The sequence below is a fragment of the Falco rusticolus genome, chromosome 4, assembly GCF_015220075.1.
Source record: "Falco rusticolus isolate bFalRus1 chromosome 4, bFalRus1.pri, whole genome shotgun sequence".
NCBI lineage: Eukaryota > Metazoa > Chordata > Aves > Falconiformes > Falconidae > Falco > Falco rusticolus.
This window is the reverse complement of record NC_051190.1, coordinates 74,994,967-75,012,170: the sequence shown is the minus strand read 5'-3', so window position 1 is coordinate 75,012,170 and position 17,204 is coordinate 74,994,967. Positions and strand designations below refer to the sequence as shown.

The 17,204-nt window shown below is 40.0% G+C and overlaps 2 protein-coding genes across 2 annotated transcripts in view; one reads left to right on the top strand and one right to left on the bottom strand.

The window, feature by feature from the left end:
* LOC119146963 (GTP-binding protein 10-like) overlaps positions 1-17,204 on the bottom strand; it is a 59,683-nt gene that overhangs the window by 20,063 nt on the left and 22,416 nt on the right. Inside the window, exons 20-22 of the mRNA XM_037385373.1 lie at positions 16,439-16,633; positions 15,370-15,456; positions 13,660-13,764 (exon numbers count right to left, since the gene is read on the bottom strand). Coding sequence (XP_037241270.1) covers positions 13,660-13,764; positions 15,370-15,456; positions 16,439-16,633 — 387 coding nt within the window. The remainder of the gene's footprint in view (positions 1-13,659; positions 13,765-15,369; positions 15,457-16,438; positions 16,634-17,204) is intronic.
* FAM237B (family with sequence similarity 237 member B) lies at positions 5,438-6,539 on the top strand. The gene is made up of 2 exons (XM_037385374.1): positions 5,438-5,816; positions 6,514-6,539. Exons 1-2 carry the CDS (start codon positions 5,438-5,440, stop codon positions 6,537-6,539), a joined length of 405 nt encoding a protein of 134 aa, XP_037241271.1.

Sequence of the window (17,204 nt, the reverse complement as noted above, 5' to 3'; positions counted from 1 at the left end):
AACAGACCCAATTTTACTACATATTTGTCCTGTGTTCTCATCAGCTATGCATGCCTGCCTTCAGAGAGAGGAGGTTCTCTGGAACCAGGACTGTTATCAGTTTTACATGCTGGGGTGCTTCAGACATCATTATTCTGGGTACATTGTTTTTCATATATGATAATGTACCATACAGAAAAATAAAGTTCAAATTATAGTCCTGAGCTGCTGAGTGACACTTGAATTCAAGAAAGGAGCAGCTGCCATTTAATTACATCAGCCCTCTCCTGCTGTAGAGCAGACTGTTCCTCCAGGCAACATCTTGTACAGGAGAGTTACTGATGTCAAACTATACATGCAGCCTTGGAGAGAGCTGCTGGTTTTGTGTATAGGTTCAGTGGAGTTTGATTTCTACATGGACACAGTGCTGCAGAGTGATGTGATTTTCTACTGTGTGACAGATGCAGCATTTTAATTATACTTTGATCAGTAGTCTTTTGAAATTTTACGTCTTTTCTTTAAATAGGAGTGAAGCTGTGGGGGAGCCCAAGTTGTGCCAGTGCCTCAGATACCTGACATTTGCTGTAAACCTTCCAACAGCCTTTACAAAGTAATAATTTCTGTGAGGCTGTCACAGAAATGACTTTTGGAGCACTTGTTCTTAAGTACCACTGTGGTACCACTGGCACTGGGCCACAGGAACTCCCAGCCCTTTTCTTCTGACAAGAGCAGTTTCCAGTCCTTGGTAGGTAAGGAGGAAGTAAAACAACTTCCTTCCATTATATGCAATATGAAAAGGGCTGGGACATCCCTTGTGAAGTAGTTCTCAGGTTATGAACTCTTCTTCTGTGTGGCGGTGTGCTCCCCCCCATCCTGACCTTTGTTTCTGTGGCAATGCTCAAGTGATAACCACCTGGGGGGTCAGAATGGATGTGTCTGGTTGCGATGCCGGGGCGGGGAGGAGCAGATAACAGCATGATAACCAAGGGCTAATTTGAGGTGCCCACCTAACAGTGCTGGTCGAGGTCCAGCTCAAGCCAAGTGTGAAAGAAACTGACTCCTGTATTCAGTATGCAGATGTGACTGAGTCAATTATCCACTCCATAAATAACGGACAGCCCAGGGCCTGTGGGGCTCTCCTGCATGGCAGCGGGCTGCACGGCAGGACCTCCCCTGGAGCAGGGACACCTCTCAAGATACTCCTCGAGGCTGAGATTCCTCGAGGCTGAGATTCCTCGCCGAAACAGATTCTCGGTAGTGATTAATAGCATTAATAGGTGACTTAATAGGTGATTAAGAGCTAAACTTTGGAATCTTAGCTAAGTGGTATAAGAGATTGATTGCGCACGTATAGTCCTTTAGATATAAACTGCTGACCGAGTCTGAAACCAAGTCTGGATCCAATCTCCCCTCTGAGGAGGAGTTCGGAACGCCAGGGGGTCCTTTCTGCACCTCATGGCTCAGTGGGAGGGTCTCCCTGACAGTTTTGTCTGACTCTGCCCTCTGTGCAGTAAATAATGAAGCGTTCCTTGCCATCGAATCTTGTTAAACCACTGTTGCATTTACTATCAGACTTGGTTAAATCACTGTGTTATACCAATAAACCTGTTGCTGCTTCTCTCTTACACGAGTGAGTTGTGTCACTCCCATCTGCGGCGTTGCCTTGCACAGTGATGAGCTGTACTGAGACACCAATGAAGCAGAGAACTTCAGTATTTCAAATCCAGCCCTTCAGTGCAGAGGTGGGCACAGGAATCCTGAAACTGAGGCATGCTCGATGGCATTGCCATTTTTCATAACTGTTATTGTCGCATATCCCAGCTGTAGGAATTTGTGATGTAAAGAGAGGCAGATACCTATGGAGTTATAATGACATCAAACCCCAGCGCACTGGAAAGAAGCACAGAATTTTAGTGTATTTGCAAAAATGCTTTGAGTTTAATGATGTTGGTTGCTGATGATTTTACTTTGGCAGACTTTGAATATGCTCTAGTGCCTTTGAAGGTGAAAGACTGATGACCTTCCTTGATAGAGGAAGTCTCCTTGGAGAGTTTAAAAAGCATGTATGCAATGTATGAGGAGTTCTCAAAAATAATCCGCATTTTAGAATATGACCCAATCAATTTTCCTTGGTGATCTAAGAGGTGATTTGAATGTACATGTTGAGAAATCTAAGCTTTAATTATGCAAGACAAAATAGCTGTAATAATCCTTACCCTTATATAATTCAGTTTTGGGCAACCTGTCCTGGATTAGGCACAACAGACACCTCAGGGTCCAGAAATCCAGCTCACTGGGTGTGGAGCTGTGAGGACTGAGGGAGAAGCAGAACTGCAAATTTATGGAAAGAAGTTTGTCCTTAGGATGAGACTTTGCACTAGTAGATCATCTTCCATCAATGGCCTTTTACAAATTCTAATGCTCTGGGTTCCCTGACACTCTTGTCAATTAAAATGGTGGTTTTACCCTCATTTTACTAGCAGGATATAGAAGTTATTTTGTATACTGTACTGGGTTTGGCTTGGTTAACCCAGAACATACAGACAGGTGGAAAATCTACAGCAGCTGGACAAAAGCTATTTTTGATCTTAGAATTCTGATGAGACATCACAATGGTTTATCATAAGAATTCATATGAAAGAAAGAATTAGAAATCTAATTAAGCTCCTTCATAAGCTTCTGTCTCTCACAGAAAACAGAGCTCTTCTAAATGTGAGCCTAGTTCCTTGGCATAGAAGATAACTGGCCAGGAACAAAACATCAGAAAACAGGTTTTTAACAGCTGGCACAGCTGGGCTGCTGCTGGCTGGAAGGTGTGGGATGTGAATTCTGGCTCTGGCACCAGCCTCTGGAGGGGATGCTGTCAAGTAAAAGTAAAATAGCATCGAAAACCTCCCTGGCAACCAAATTATAGGAGATCTTAAAAAACAATGTAAAACAGATCTCAAGTCGGGGAGTTTCTGCAAAAAGGGAGCTGGAATAGTGGATGCACTTATATAAATAAGCCTATAAATTCTGGGCTGTACATCCGTTTCACATTATTTTGAAATGTCTTTGATGGGCGCTTGTTCTGGTGGGCAGCCAGGATTGCTGATGGATTTATAAAATGAGGAGATCGTTCGTGTTACTGATTTGGAGAAAGATTTGCTATCCACTGTATTTCCCTTCTTCTGACAGCCCCCTGCCTCTCCCCTCACCGAACACAGCCAGGCAGCCGTACAGGCGCAGTGCCTGCAGGTGGGACCCCAGCCCAGGCTGGGCTGACACTGGTGCCTGCTGCAGAAGGAGGTGGGGCTGCCACAGCCACAGCCCCCCCGCCTTTCCACTGCCCCGAGTCCACGCTGCTGCTGCTGCTGCTGCTTCGCCAGTGGCAGAGCTGTCCCTGTGCAGTGTAATCCTGGCACCCTCAGAGCGTCCAGCAGCTGCCCAGCACTCGCAGCCCTCTCATGAATTTCTTTCTTTTTCTCCAAGTGGCTGACTGCTGTTGTGTCGAGGCTGCTGCTTTCCACCTCCTGGCAGAAACGCCGTAAGTATAACTTCTACCGCGGCGTGTTAGTTACTGCCTTTGTGAAACTCGCCTGTCTTTTACTGAATAGTAGGAGTTATGAGTTCAGAGTCTCTGTGAGGCTTGTTGGTCTCTGCTCCTGTCTGAGGTGTTCAAGTGGGCCCTTAGCATTTTAGTTCTTAGCTGGAATGAAACATCAAATCAAAACGGCTCAGAACGTTGGTGGCTTCCCGGCTGCCGCTTTTGTTCTTGGTGGCTGAATTGCTAGTGTGTCCTTTAAATGCTGATGCCTGGTGAAGTGGGAGTGAGAAGAGAAGCATTTCCATCCTTGCCTGTTTCCCAGAGCCAGTTTTCTAACAAGCCAAGGAAGAGAAACTTTAATGCATGTCCATAAACTCTGAGGATGCTGAGGCAGGTAATCCTGCTGAAATGTAACTAGCAGGTGAAGTTTTAGAAAGGACTTATGTCGGGGGGTATCTGTCTGTCTCATTCCCTTGAGCCCTGAAGGTGAGGTAAAGGAGTACATGAGTTTATGGACCTCGGGTGGCTGTAGCAGTGTAATAGCATATTTAAACTAAAAAATAATCCAGAACCCTGTGGCCACAGCAAAAAGGCCTGTTTCAAGCTGTCCTGTCTCCTGACCCAGCTTGATACAACTGTGAACTCCATGGTGTCACCTCGACTCTGTCTTCTCATAGACAGTTCACATATATGTTGTATTATCTGTGGATTATCCTCTCTAATTGCACCCCTAGGAGTTGCAGGGAGGACGTCGGTGTGTTAACTCTTCGAAGACATAGACTAACTTTTCATATTGCCAGCATCCAAAGATCCTCTGAGTGGGAGAGCACACTTGCAATTCTGGCCAAGTTCCCAGTAAAATCTGCACAGTTGCCCAAAAGATTGTCTTGTATCTGAACAAAACCTGGCATAATTTTGTAATTGTATTTTACATTCTGGATTGGAAACTGTGGGAATGACCATGGTATCAACTATTTGACGTAGAATTGATTCAGGACACCAAAATAAGGGGTACTATTTGACAGTCTTGACTGTCATTTTTTCCTTCAGACTTCTTCCTGTGCTCGCTTGTCCTTTTTTTGTTTTCCTCTTTCCTCTCCTTTTCCACTGTATTTTATCTTGACAGGAAGGACTGATAAAAAAATTTCAGGTGTTCTAGTGATGTTCTATCTAAACCTGCTTTGAGCGTATGGAATATACATCATAGGAAAACTGCACTTTTCCCAGAGGGAATCCTTGTATAATAATGATTACATGTTCTGTCACATTTTAAGTTCTCATTATGCTTCCTCTGTTATTTTTTTCCACTCCAGTTCTCCAGATAGTTTCTGTGGCTTGCATATATGCCAGAAATAATTGTGCCAAAAGTTTATTTTCTAACATAAGCCAGAAGGAAATCTGCCTTTTTCTGGTCTTGCACAGCTACTGAGTGAGTTCATAACCTGCCTACGCTCACCCAATACAGTGGAATGGTCTGGTTTACTGTTCCTTCATTACCACCTTTCTGAGTTGGACTGTTCCATGAAAGATTGCCTATTTATAACTCTGTTTCTTGTTTGCAATCATTTAGAATAGCATATCACTAGGATTCCTTAAGCATCTGCTATTAATCTGATTTTACTGATGATCCAAACACAGGAGTTTAAGGGAAGAAGCCTTGAGATTGAGCAGTTCTGACATAGGCTACGGCCACTTCAAACTTTCTGCTTCAGGTTTTCATGTTCTAAACAGCATTAACAATTTCTAGGTGCCAATCTAGCTCTGGTCTTAAGGTTCATTGACTAATTCGTTTCCATGGTTTAGAAAGAAATGTTTTTCTGTATATATGCATAAATTTTCTCTTGGAGTATCCTTCAAAGTTATGTGAGAATGAACTACATAATGGGCAGAACCACTGTAATTTTATACACTTTATTTCAGGTATCTTGAAGCATGGAATCTGTATGGAAACGAAGGTGGTATCTTCAGCTGGGCTGTATATTGATACTGAATTTGGTTTATGCCAATCTAGACTACCAAAAAGAAACTCCTCCAAGCCTGGGTCAGATTGACCATCAGTGCTGGGAGGTGTCGTCCCATGAGTTGGTGGAAATGAAGAAACTCAAGGTAGCGGATACGGTCATTGCTCTCTGGGACTTCATGATGTTCCTAAAGGAATCCCCTAAGCCCAAGCACAATGACCTCTTCAATGATCTAGCTCAGAACTTCTGGGACATGTATGTAGACTGTGTGCTCTCAAGATCTCATGGAATGGGCAGAAGACAATTAACTCCCAGATTTTCTTCCACGTACTCACATAGAACTTTAGAAGGTAACTGTAGGATATGGTGTTTATGTACAAACATTAAACTGAACCACTGTTCCATCCTCATCCTTGATTGTTTAGACAACTCAATGCAGTAATTTCTAGTTTTCTGTCTCTAATTGTCAAAACTCTTTGCATCTTTCAGTGGTAGCTACTTTCACAAAACATGAGTCAAAGGTAGTTAGGGCACTACATTTCTACATTTAACACTGTAAGAAATGTTGGGTGTGCTTGTGGGAGGGTGTGGAAGTGCATGCTGCATTCTCTGTTTAATCACTGTGTGCATACAAATGATATTACAATACTAAAAGTTTCCTGGATTTGGACTTCCTTCAACTTTGGGGAATCACCCCTCTGTGAGAAAGGAAGCTCAAATCCCTGACCACTTGAACACCTGCTCTTCCCATTAAAACTATTGACACACAATGTGATCTCATGGTCACTGTGAATCATCAAACAGTGACAAATTCTGGTCATTGTGGTCTGGGATGAGTCTGAACAGGGATCATAGAGGTGATTGGCTTTACATCTTATTAACCAGTCCTAGATCTGTTGGCTTCCTTCCTCCTCAGTAATAGACAACAGTCTTTTGATGTACCTTTAGATGTTTTAGGTTTCCAGGTTGAACATGGCAATCATATAATCCTAACATTCCTAACCATATTGCTTGGAAAATAACTACCTTTCTTTCATAATCTTGCAGGATCTGCTTTTACCAACCCATTTTAGGCCAAAAGGGGAGAAAATGAAGATACCTTAGCAAGGCAACAACAAAATGAAGGAGGAAAAAAGCACAGCATATACTGTAGATGCCCAGATAAATCCATTGGCATGGTTCAACATTATTTTCCCTCTTCTTTGTATAAAGTACTTAATCACTGCTAAACTGATAAGTACGTGAGCTCCCACATTGTTACTTTTGCTTTCCTGTCTTGCAATCTACCAAGGCTGCCTTTTTCCCACTGCATGTGTGAATGCTTGTGTGTTTTGAGTCAACACCTTAGTTCTCTCAGGTAAGCTTGTAAGTCTGAACCAGTGCTGTATTTTTGTAGAGGTTCATCTTTTCCAATACTTTTAATTTTGATGGAAACCCAATATATTTTTATACATTAAGCAATGGAGAAAATGTCAACGGTCACTTTATATGGTGTCTCGCACATACAATCAATTTTATGTTTAAGAACTACAAAAAAGTGTGACATCAAGCTAAAGGGAAGGATTATGCTAATTGTAATGTCCTGTGCAGTCTAAACTTTTTATTTTATCACTGCTTAGTCTAGGCTATGGATTGATTAAAGTATTTTTCTATGCAGCAGGGTCTGAATAGTAGTCATTCTTTTTGTCTATTAATATTATTTGAAAAACCACTACTACATGAAGAACTACTTTATGCAAGACTACTCTTTATTTACACATTCACACAGGTAAATAAGGTGATACCATCCTTCCCTGTCATAGCAGGCAACATCACAGTTGAGAAGAGACCCATGCATTGAGTGGTTTGAAAGAGCGAGAGACTGGCTTGGCTACTGCTCCCATTATGAGAAACCACCCAGCAAGAGTAAACTAATTTGGGGAGATTAACCATCTAGTTAATCCATTTCTCCTGAGCACAGAAAGCCTGAGAACAAATGGGAACACTCAGAGAAGCTGACTGTTCTCTGCTTTACTCCTTAGACAATGCGGTTTGTTCAGTCCCTGTTGTGTTCTAGCCTTTTATGAGATCCCAACTGGGTTTAATTATTGTAGGAAATGTTTCTTACACAGTAACAGCATATAAACCTTCGTAAGGAACAAGAGATCCATCCCACATAATGCCTAGTTCAGATGTAGTTTGTACAATGCCCAACAATTCTCATAGATTTTTAAATGATCATTTCGATAAACACAATATTGAACTGCATCTTGTAAAATAAATCTCCTACAGTATTCAGGAGAGGGTACAAAAGGAGTGAGAAATTTCTTACCTGTAAATATCACTGTTAAGTTCCTGATACAAAAAATATTTTAAATACGCCCTTTCTTTTGAGCAAACAGAGGGAGTCATGACTCCCCCAAACCCAGGAGTTGCAGGAATTGATGCATTATGATGAGCAGCTATTTGAGAGCCATCGTCTAATCTGTTCCAGCAATATTGTTTATAAAATGTACTGTATTGCATTTGCAACAAATAGTGTCTTAACTTTCATTAACCAGATAAATAAATTCCCCTTGTTCATACTTTTAAGTAATTGTATTCATCACCTACAGAAGTGTAAAACTGTAATATAATTTTAAAGGTAATGTTCCCTGTATTATTGATCTTTTAATGGATTGCCAGAGCAAGGTATCCTATGCAGTTTTAAAAGCTCCATCCTCTCTCAGACTTTAAGTATTTGTTTTAATTGGTTTTCTACATGCGACAAAGGTGCCTAGCAGCTATCATAATTGGCTCCAGAATACCTGAACAATGTATTGCTACAGTCAATCTGTAGTGTCTGCAAAAGGGGCAGGTGATACAAATAACAGTAACATAGTGATTTAAAGAACGAAGTCAAAATTTCTTAGTGCCTGAGTATCCTTTATTGGCAACGCTGGATGCATGGGGGATCCTTCCGCCTAACGTGCATGTTTAAAGTAACTAATTATCTTATATTTATACAATAAAACAATGAATATTCAATTAATGCCTATACATAGTCATTACCTAATCCCGCCTACTCTCACTTCATATGTTAATTAGATTATCAGTCCTCTGGGCTTGTGCATATTCCTCCAAGAATTGTGGGCAGGGGTCTCTGGGAGGAAGGCCATAGGTCTTCTTCACAGTGTACTTTTCACCTTTTGTCTGGTATGTGATGATCTTGCCAGTTTGCAGTGTTCTTATCGGTCTGAGCTAATTTATGCCCTTGTCAACCATCTGTTTCTTCCGCTTGTTTCTTTTAATTGCTCCCTCTAGATAACTTCTAAGCAGGCCCCTTGCTAGAGAAAGTTAAAGAAAGAGAAACAGACTCCTTCTCTGATCAGTTATTTCATTAATTATTTCTTTCAGACTATGGTTACATGACCTAATTACTACACCTACATTTTTGAGTAAATATAAGTTCTTAGCCTTGGTACAGGGTTGTACAGAGGATTTCATAGCAGCTTTTGTTGTGCAACTATTAATTTCATTAGAATATATTTCTTATATTCGTTATACTTTAACTACAAGGCTTATTCTATCCTAAAGTGAATTCATGCAGTATCATTAGCAGAGCAGCAAAAAAAATTGCATGTGGACATACCTGTTTTATTTATGACAGTCATGGAGAGCCAGCTGGCTACCCCTGGGGTGTCTACAAGAAGAATTAACAGCAAGTGGGATGATCTTTTCCTCCACCAGTACTCCATGCTCCCTCTCTTTCCGTCCCTGGGTTACAGCAGGAACAGCAAGCCCAGTTTCCTTGGGTTCCCCCAGCAACAGCCTGACCATGGTCCATGGCTGACCGGAAAAATCAAATGCTGTCTATGCTGCTGTGAAGTCTTGTGTTAGTGTTAATTTGTGAAGTATAAATGTAAGCATTTCGGGAAATTCTGTTCCCTTCCTTCTCCAGTCTTTTATTAAAATTAACAAGAGCATTTGCAGCTACTTGCCTGCAAGCTCAGGGTGTTTGTAGCAGAAGCACAGTGCAGCTGGGGGAGGAATGCTGAAGAGCTCACTTTGTTTCTGATTTAAAGTTTTTACATAAGCATATATATAAACTGATTTCCAGCTAAAAGATCTTTTATATCCATACCTGGGCTACACTGTACTGCTGTAGCTTTTACTCAGAAATTGGAGGGACTTACACGAGTTTTTTGGAAAAAATGGGCCTTTGCCTTGCTGCCGATAGCAACGAGTCACCCACACATTTGCTTATGTGCAAGCACTTAAAAAAATCCCTAAATGTCACAGTCTTTGTTCTCCTAGTCAAATATTTATTGTTTGGCTTTAATTGTGAAAAGACAATGGAGCATACTTGTGGTCACCCCTGTGTGTAGATATATTTTCATATTCTCTGATACAGTAATAAAGCAGCATAGCTGCTGAAGAGCTGTCAGAGAAATACAAACATAAACAACTGAACAGGACATTACTTGACAGAGAACTTCAGTAAGATAATCTCTGTACACCTTAGTTTATCTTTCTTGCAGGCAGGCAAGAAATACACATAGAGGCTTGTTTAACAAAACAAACTTTACGCAGCTGATTTTGGAAAAAAATGTCATGAAACCAGGTTATACTTAAAAATTATCAGTTAGCAAAGGGCCGGCATAGAAATATAATTAAATTAGCATAGCTTGATTTCATTTCTCTGGCTCAAGTACTAGATGACTATCTTCACAATGTAATGTTTAACAGACCTGCCCTTAAGAAAATGCTTCTGATCTTTGGAAGCTACATATGCGGAGATATCTCTAAAGTTTAAGTGCCATTTCATATGGCTGTTTTGGTTTATTTCATTATTTTCTTAGGGTTTTTCTTTTTATAAAGTTTAAGTAGATAATATTGAAACAAAAACCTGCCTTTATTTTTAATGCTAGCACTGTTATGTCTTGTTATAGGGACAAAGATTTTTAAGAAATGCTCATACACCCCCCCTCCCGCCCCCATCCCTCTTTCAGGAAGTAAAAAAAGGAGTTGGATGCTAAGTTCTACCTGTTTAGCTCAAATTTATTTCCATTTTTCCAGTTAGCATTTAACAAAGTGAAAGCTTGTACTTTTCTCAAAATGGTGCTTACAGGCAAAAATGACAGACCACGTGCCAGAGCTTGTACCTCACAGCACCCCTTGCAGTGCCACAGCAATTTATGCCATAGGGCTGGATAGCAACTGGTTTTAAGATGAAGTAACAGCCTCAGGGTATCTTGCTGTATTGTAATACCACTAACTGTGGCTTTGCCCAAGTTAGGAAAGGAGACATTCGCTTAGAAACTGAGTCATTTACAAAAAGGTCTGGTGTTCACAAGTTTGTGTTGGTATTATAGAGGTGCTAGGCTGGAAAAGGGTGAGTTCTTGTTGGAGACAATATGGGAAATAATCCAAGAAACAGAATAGTAAGATCAGGTAAAGAGCTGTGAGAAACCCATGAGGAGCAAGACACTTCAACATGTCTCTCCAACAGGCTTGGAGAAACTGTTGGCACAGACAAGCTGCTTAGTCTTTAGATGAAAACTGAGAAGTCAGAAGTCCTGACGCTAAAGGCAGCAATTCAAGAATTCAAAATGGACTTGGACAAAAACTATGTGGGTATGGCATCCAGGAAAATGAAGAACTGAATGTGTTTATGTGAAGGTTCATCACCCTGCTCAATGGAAAAGGTACTTAAACTGCAGTGTATGGAATGTGTCAACAAGAGATGGAAATCTAAATAGTGGACCTGCTGATAGCGGATTAGGGTAACCTGACACTAGCACACAAAATCATTAGACTCAATATACCTTTGTACCATACTGTATGGGGTACTTTATTAATAAATCATCTCCACATTTATACTAGTTAAGACAAAATATAATTTTTCTCTCAAGATGTTCTATGTAATTCATCAAAGCATTAACAACACATTTTATCTTGTAGCTAAAATATATGTGCAGTTAGCTATAATACTAAAAGCACTGTTCAGCACACTATCTATTCCATAGGTACCAAATCCTTAACCAAGTTCAATGTTTTAACTCTTTTGATCTTTTTTAAGGCTCCTTCACAAACAGAGGGCTTTCTAAGAGCAAGGTCTGTAACAGCCAGTGGCCCTCCAACTAACTGAGGAGGTGTACTTTCAACAGTTACTGAGCAGCCAGATCCAATCTGAAAAACAAAATAAATACATTGCGTGACATTCATGTTACCATATAAAATGAGATGAGAGTTAAATCATGAACTGTTGTTCAAAAACGTTATTCAGTGGGTGGAGGTGCATGCTGAGGTTTCTGAGGTCTACTAAGACTATCCTTTATACTAAATTCGTGAATTGTTCCCATCAATATTAAGGAAAGGACAGTGGTTTTTCAGCAAGTACTTTCATGTACTCTGCTTTTCTGCCTTCATGCCTGATCTTACAAATAGAAGAAAATCAAGCCTTCATAACAATAGAATTTTCTTGTGCAATGTTACTTTGATTTGTGTATAATATCAGCCATACCTTTTGTCCTCGGAATTTTACTATACATTAATACTTCAAAGGAAAAAAAGAGAATGGACCCCATTTATCTCAGAATGCGATTGCCTATAACTACTGCCCCAGGAAAACACCAAGACTGAAAGAGACATACACCTTCCAGTCTCATTACTACTCTTTATACTGAATAGATTCAGTTCTTTGAATAAAAATCCCTGAGTGACACCTCTATCTTCTAACCATGACCTACTAAAACAAACAATGCAACTCTTTGAGTGCATGCAGCTCACATATTGGATTACTTGACCTTGACTGGTTTGCAACAATCAGCTTAACTTTCATCTTTCCTTACTAAGGGTGTTAGGCAGAGATGTGGGAAGAAGATTTTTCCATAAAAAAATTTGCCAGCCATATCTGTCATTTGTAATTCTTCTAAGCAATGTACCCAAGGAATTTTATCTGATGTTGCTGATGTGTTCAGGTTTTTAATACACTTATCTTATAAAATGGACAAATCTTTTCTTTGTTTTTGTCTATAGTTGTTGAAATATTCACTATAGAACCATAAAGATATTTTCTTGTTAAATCCTCTCCCTCCGAATAAACTAATAATCTTGGCTTAAGGTCCAAGTATTTCTCTCTACCAACAATTTCCAGAATACTCATGTTTATATCTAAATTTTTCACATACTTTCTACAAAATATTGCTGATTAACAGTCTCAGTGATATATGCATGTAACTAAATCATTTTTCCAGCCCACTTCATCTTGCCTTCACAGATGTGTCCCTCCATATCTTTCAGAAGTTTAGAGCAAAGATAATTTGATAAAAATCCTAGTCTAGCACTCTGTGACCATCTCCTTGCTTCCTATGAAACTCCTTTCCTCATCACATCAAACACGAACTGCTTCTTTTCTTTTTCAGGATCCAGCCACCTTAGTTGTTGTTACTCATTCATGACAGATCCCATGGTGATAGAACCTCTTGCCTTTGTACAAGTTTGAAAACAGCACCTCATGTTCTCTCTTCCTTGTTTCTCCTTACATGTAAGAATAACTTATAAGCAACCAAGAAGCCATCCCTCCCCCTAAAATTCTCCTTAGCTGTGACGCTTACACAGAAACCGTACAGCTAGCTCAAAAGCAGTTACTGACTGGAATGGACATTCTTACCTCAGCTTGTCAAAACTCAACACCTAAATGTGCTGTTATGCCCAAGTAAGATGTTAACAATGGCTTATTTTCTCACACTTCAGTTACCTGACAGAAATGAGGAAAAAAAATATCTTTTCTGCAGGTGCAATGAGTGGCTTATCTGCAGAGTCAGGAACATGTTTACTGACAAAGGACACTACTGATGTACTAAAAGATTAGTACATCACACAGGTTTACCCAACAATAAATGAAGGAGGTCCTGACCTCAGCAAGGTTTTCATGAAAGGCTATCCCACAAGAGATACATGTCAAGTAGCATAGGGACCATCTTACCCACACTTTTTACGAGTAATCTGCACATCTGAATTTCATTCTGACCAACTACTTGTTGTCAGAGGATGTGTCAGAAGGGGAAGTGGTGCCTTGCAGGAGATACAGATTCTTTCTTACACACTTGGAGCTTGTCAACATAAACATTATTAAAGAAAGATTAAGAAGTAGCACATATACATCCAGAATAAACCTGAAACTACTTACACATTAATGAGAATAAAACAGTGTCACTGGGGATTACTTACTGTTGTACTGAGGCCTTTAATATCAGTAGAATGGACTGTTCCATTTTGAGTCTTCAGTTTAGATCTGCAAGCCTCTATTGATTTTTCCTGAAGCCTTTTTGCTTTCTAAAGATAGTTAGAAAAAAAGGGGAAATGATTTAATTCAAATTAATTGTGTCACTTGCACTTGTTGGAAACTATACAAACAAAAAACCTAAATAAATGAAGAGAGAATTCAATTGGCCTTTAATTGTAGGTACCCTCCCTCTGGTTTGTGACTCTCCCTTGTACTGGGGACTGGAAAACAGAATAAACGGTCATGGCTTCGCAAGGGTGAGAAGGGAATAATCGCTTGCTATGACCTGCGGGCTGTGTTGTTTCTCACGCAGCCATAGCTGCTGTCAGCCTCCATCACCGCCAGAGGGCACTGTTGCCTCACGCTCAGCTCGTCACGCCATCCATCGTACACGGCCAGGCAGTCCCCAGGCTGGACGGATGGGCGACACTTTAACACATCCCAGATGTGTGACTTCACATTTTCTTTTCCTGAAGTGCATGAGCTTTTGGCCAGCGCATCCCTCCAGCTTGTCAAAGTCCTTCTGAATAGCAGCCCTACCTCTCAGCACAGGGATTGCTTCCTCCAGCTCCAGTGTCATGCGTGAACATGATGAGGATGCATACTGATCCAATATCCAAGTTGTTAATGAAAATGCTCAAGAGTATCAACCCTATAATTAACTCTGCAGAATATCACGCAAAACTGACAGCTGGTTAAACTTTAATTACTGACCACTGTCCTTTGAGCCCATCAGTCCAGCCATTTTTTTTTTCCAACTTGTATGTAGTCCAGTCCGTATCTCCCCATTTTGGCTACAAGGAGGCTACTGCTGAAAACCTTGCTAAAACTAAGGGAAGTAACATCCATCTTTCTCCTTCTCCAGAGCAAATAATTTCAGCCCAAAAGGCAACAATGTTGGCAACGCATGATTTGTCCTTGGTAAATCCATGACAGCCATCACCAATCACCTTTTTGTCCCTTGTGTCTAACAAAGTTTTCCAGGGACTCGGTTAAAACTAACCAGCCTGTAGTTCTCCAAATCTTTTTCCTGGCCCTTTTTAATTTCTAATTCTAGCATGGATCTTTACCACAGACCAGGGAGGTGCTAGCACATGAAGAAAATTATTCTCTTTTGCATTTCCTTTAGGAAATGAAGAAAAATTAAATTTAGCTGCCAAAGCATTTCTTTTAAGTCTGATTTCATTCATTCTCCAACTTAGTCTGATTGCCTAACCAAGACTCTAATGTTCTTTTGGAAAAGCAGAAATATTACAAAAAGAAACTCCTTTCATCATAAAGTATTTCCTATCTTGAAAGAAGTTTGCTGTACTAAAAATAGGGAATAAAGTATTAGAAAAAATAAACAAAGAATTACAAGGCTTTTAGTTTCAACAGTTTCAGAACAAATATACCCCACCCCCCGTCCCCCAACTGCAAGTGTATAAACAAAGTAGATCTCCAATCTGTGATTGTAATCAGAAGAGCAGAAAAATCAAATCTTGCGTAGCTTTGCCAATACATCTTACGGTTCATTCTTCTATCTCTGTGCAAATATAACTTTGACTATAACTTCTACTTGAATATTCTCATAATTAAGAAATGTATTTGGAACTTCACAATTATTATAACTACACTGTGAATGCAAAGTTTGCTCCGTCACTCAGATTTCTTACCTTCAATGCCTCATAGTTTGATGTCCGAGTCAAGAAATTTTTCCAAGATTTATCTACCATTTCTCTCTGCTTATGGATAGCTTGGATCTGTAATATAAACGGAATTTATAAGATGCAAGATAATCCTCTTCTCAGGAGTTTTTCTGAATTCTGTGCTTGTGCTGTTTGAGTAGTATGTTCAGCTGTGCCCCTTGGGCCACCTTAGCTCATGTCTCTTGCCTGATATTGGATGATAGTGTTGTAGTAACGTACTTGTCCTTCAAAAACTTCACTTATGCACTGTCTTTAAAAAAAAAAAGGTTTACCTTCTCTGCAGACTAATTTTCCCCTCTTCCAACACAGATGTTGGAAAAGCCCCATCTATTTCACGAGTACTTCCTGTATATTCTCACTTTCAAATGCTGAATAACAGAGATGCAATCAGTTCGGTGACAAAAATGCAGGCATCATAATGCACGACAATCCCTCAAAAACACTAGCATGAGATTTTGGACAACTGGACCAAGTGATTGTACTTCTCAGACAGCAGGAGAGGATGAGACAAAAGATGAGCAAAAGCGCCAAATGCTTGCCTTATAACCAAAGCTGGGAAATGGCTATACCTGCTCACTCACAGCATGCTGGGAAGCACAAAGCCCTACTTTCTGAGGTAACGAAGCTATGTGAATATTCAGCCAAGGGAACTTATAACAGAGGCTTATGTTTCATTTTACAAAGCAGATATAGTTGTAATAAGTACTTTAAATTGTTATCGGCTACAGGTGAACACAGGTGCAACTCATAGTAACATAATGATTATCTCTCACTACACCATTGCTGATGCATCACTGATGATACTGCTTCATTTTTTCATGTTACTCTCTAAACACTGGCAAAATTATACGAATTGGGAGAACTGAGGTTAACCAAATTTAATTTAAAGTTAAAATTTTGCTGCTGAGACAGATTAAAATATCTTCAAGCAGTGTACACATACAGGATTTTCAGCATTATATAGTAAGAAAATATTCATATAAATTAACAAAAAAGCTTACATGGGCTTTGCTTGTTTAAACACTCTTTGTCTTACTTTTGTATATGTTTTTTCCTCTTCTTGCATTTCTCGGTGGTGTTGACTTTCAAGCACTTCAGTCTGCAGTGCAACCACCATTCTTCCAGTATCTTCTGCTGCGTCTGAAATAACTTTCAAGGCTTCCTCATCTGATACAACAGGCCTGAACTCTTCTTTTAGTTCTTCACACATTTCACTCCAAACTTCTCCAACCTGTATGTGAAACACACCCCACGCTATTTGATAGTTATCTCTTTTTTCACCTCTAAGCATTCAAAACATAATAGAGCAACCATGTCTCTCATTATTGTTGTTTCACTTCCCAGAATTTTTATGCAAGGTTAGACTTCAGTAATGATACTGGATTATCATTCATGATAATCCTCCCTAAGACTTCCCAAGCCCAAGCTTGTCTCCACAGGGTAGTAACAGGAATGCTGATAACAACAGAAACTCAAAAGAAACACTGATAGCTACAAGACACCAAATTACAAGAGTGAAGTGTGTCCTACTGGCTGCTGCTTAGAATCTCACATTATGCATATTATCAGAGCAAAGTGCAACATGACACATAAACAGACACTGAAATTATCAATGAAAGATCGAGTCTTGCTAGTTCTTGAACACTTCAAGCTCACACAGACTTTGTTCCTAAGCAGAAAATTGGCATAAACTGAAGCATCTTTTGAGCAGGATGGCTCCCACAAAGCTTGTTATCCTGTTCTTGTTTCCTATGCACACATCATTCTTAACTTTTGACAGTATAGATGGATACTGCACGTGG

Bases quoted from the DNA above. Each gene is read 5' to 3' on its own strand.
- FAM237B (XM_037385374.1), top strand. From the start codon at position 5,438: ATGGAATCTGTATGGAAACGAAGGTGGTATCTTCAGCTGGGCTGTATA. The intron at 5,817-6,513 runs GTAACTGTAGGA...ATAATCTTGCAG, and splicing joins CTCACATAGAACTTTAGAAG to GATCTGCTTTTACCAACCCA.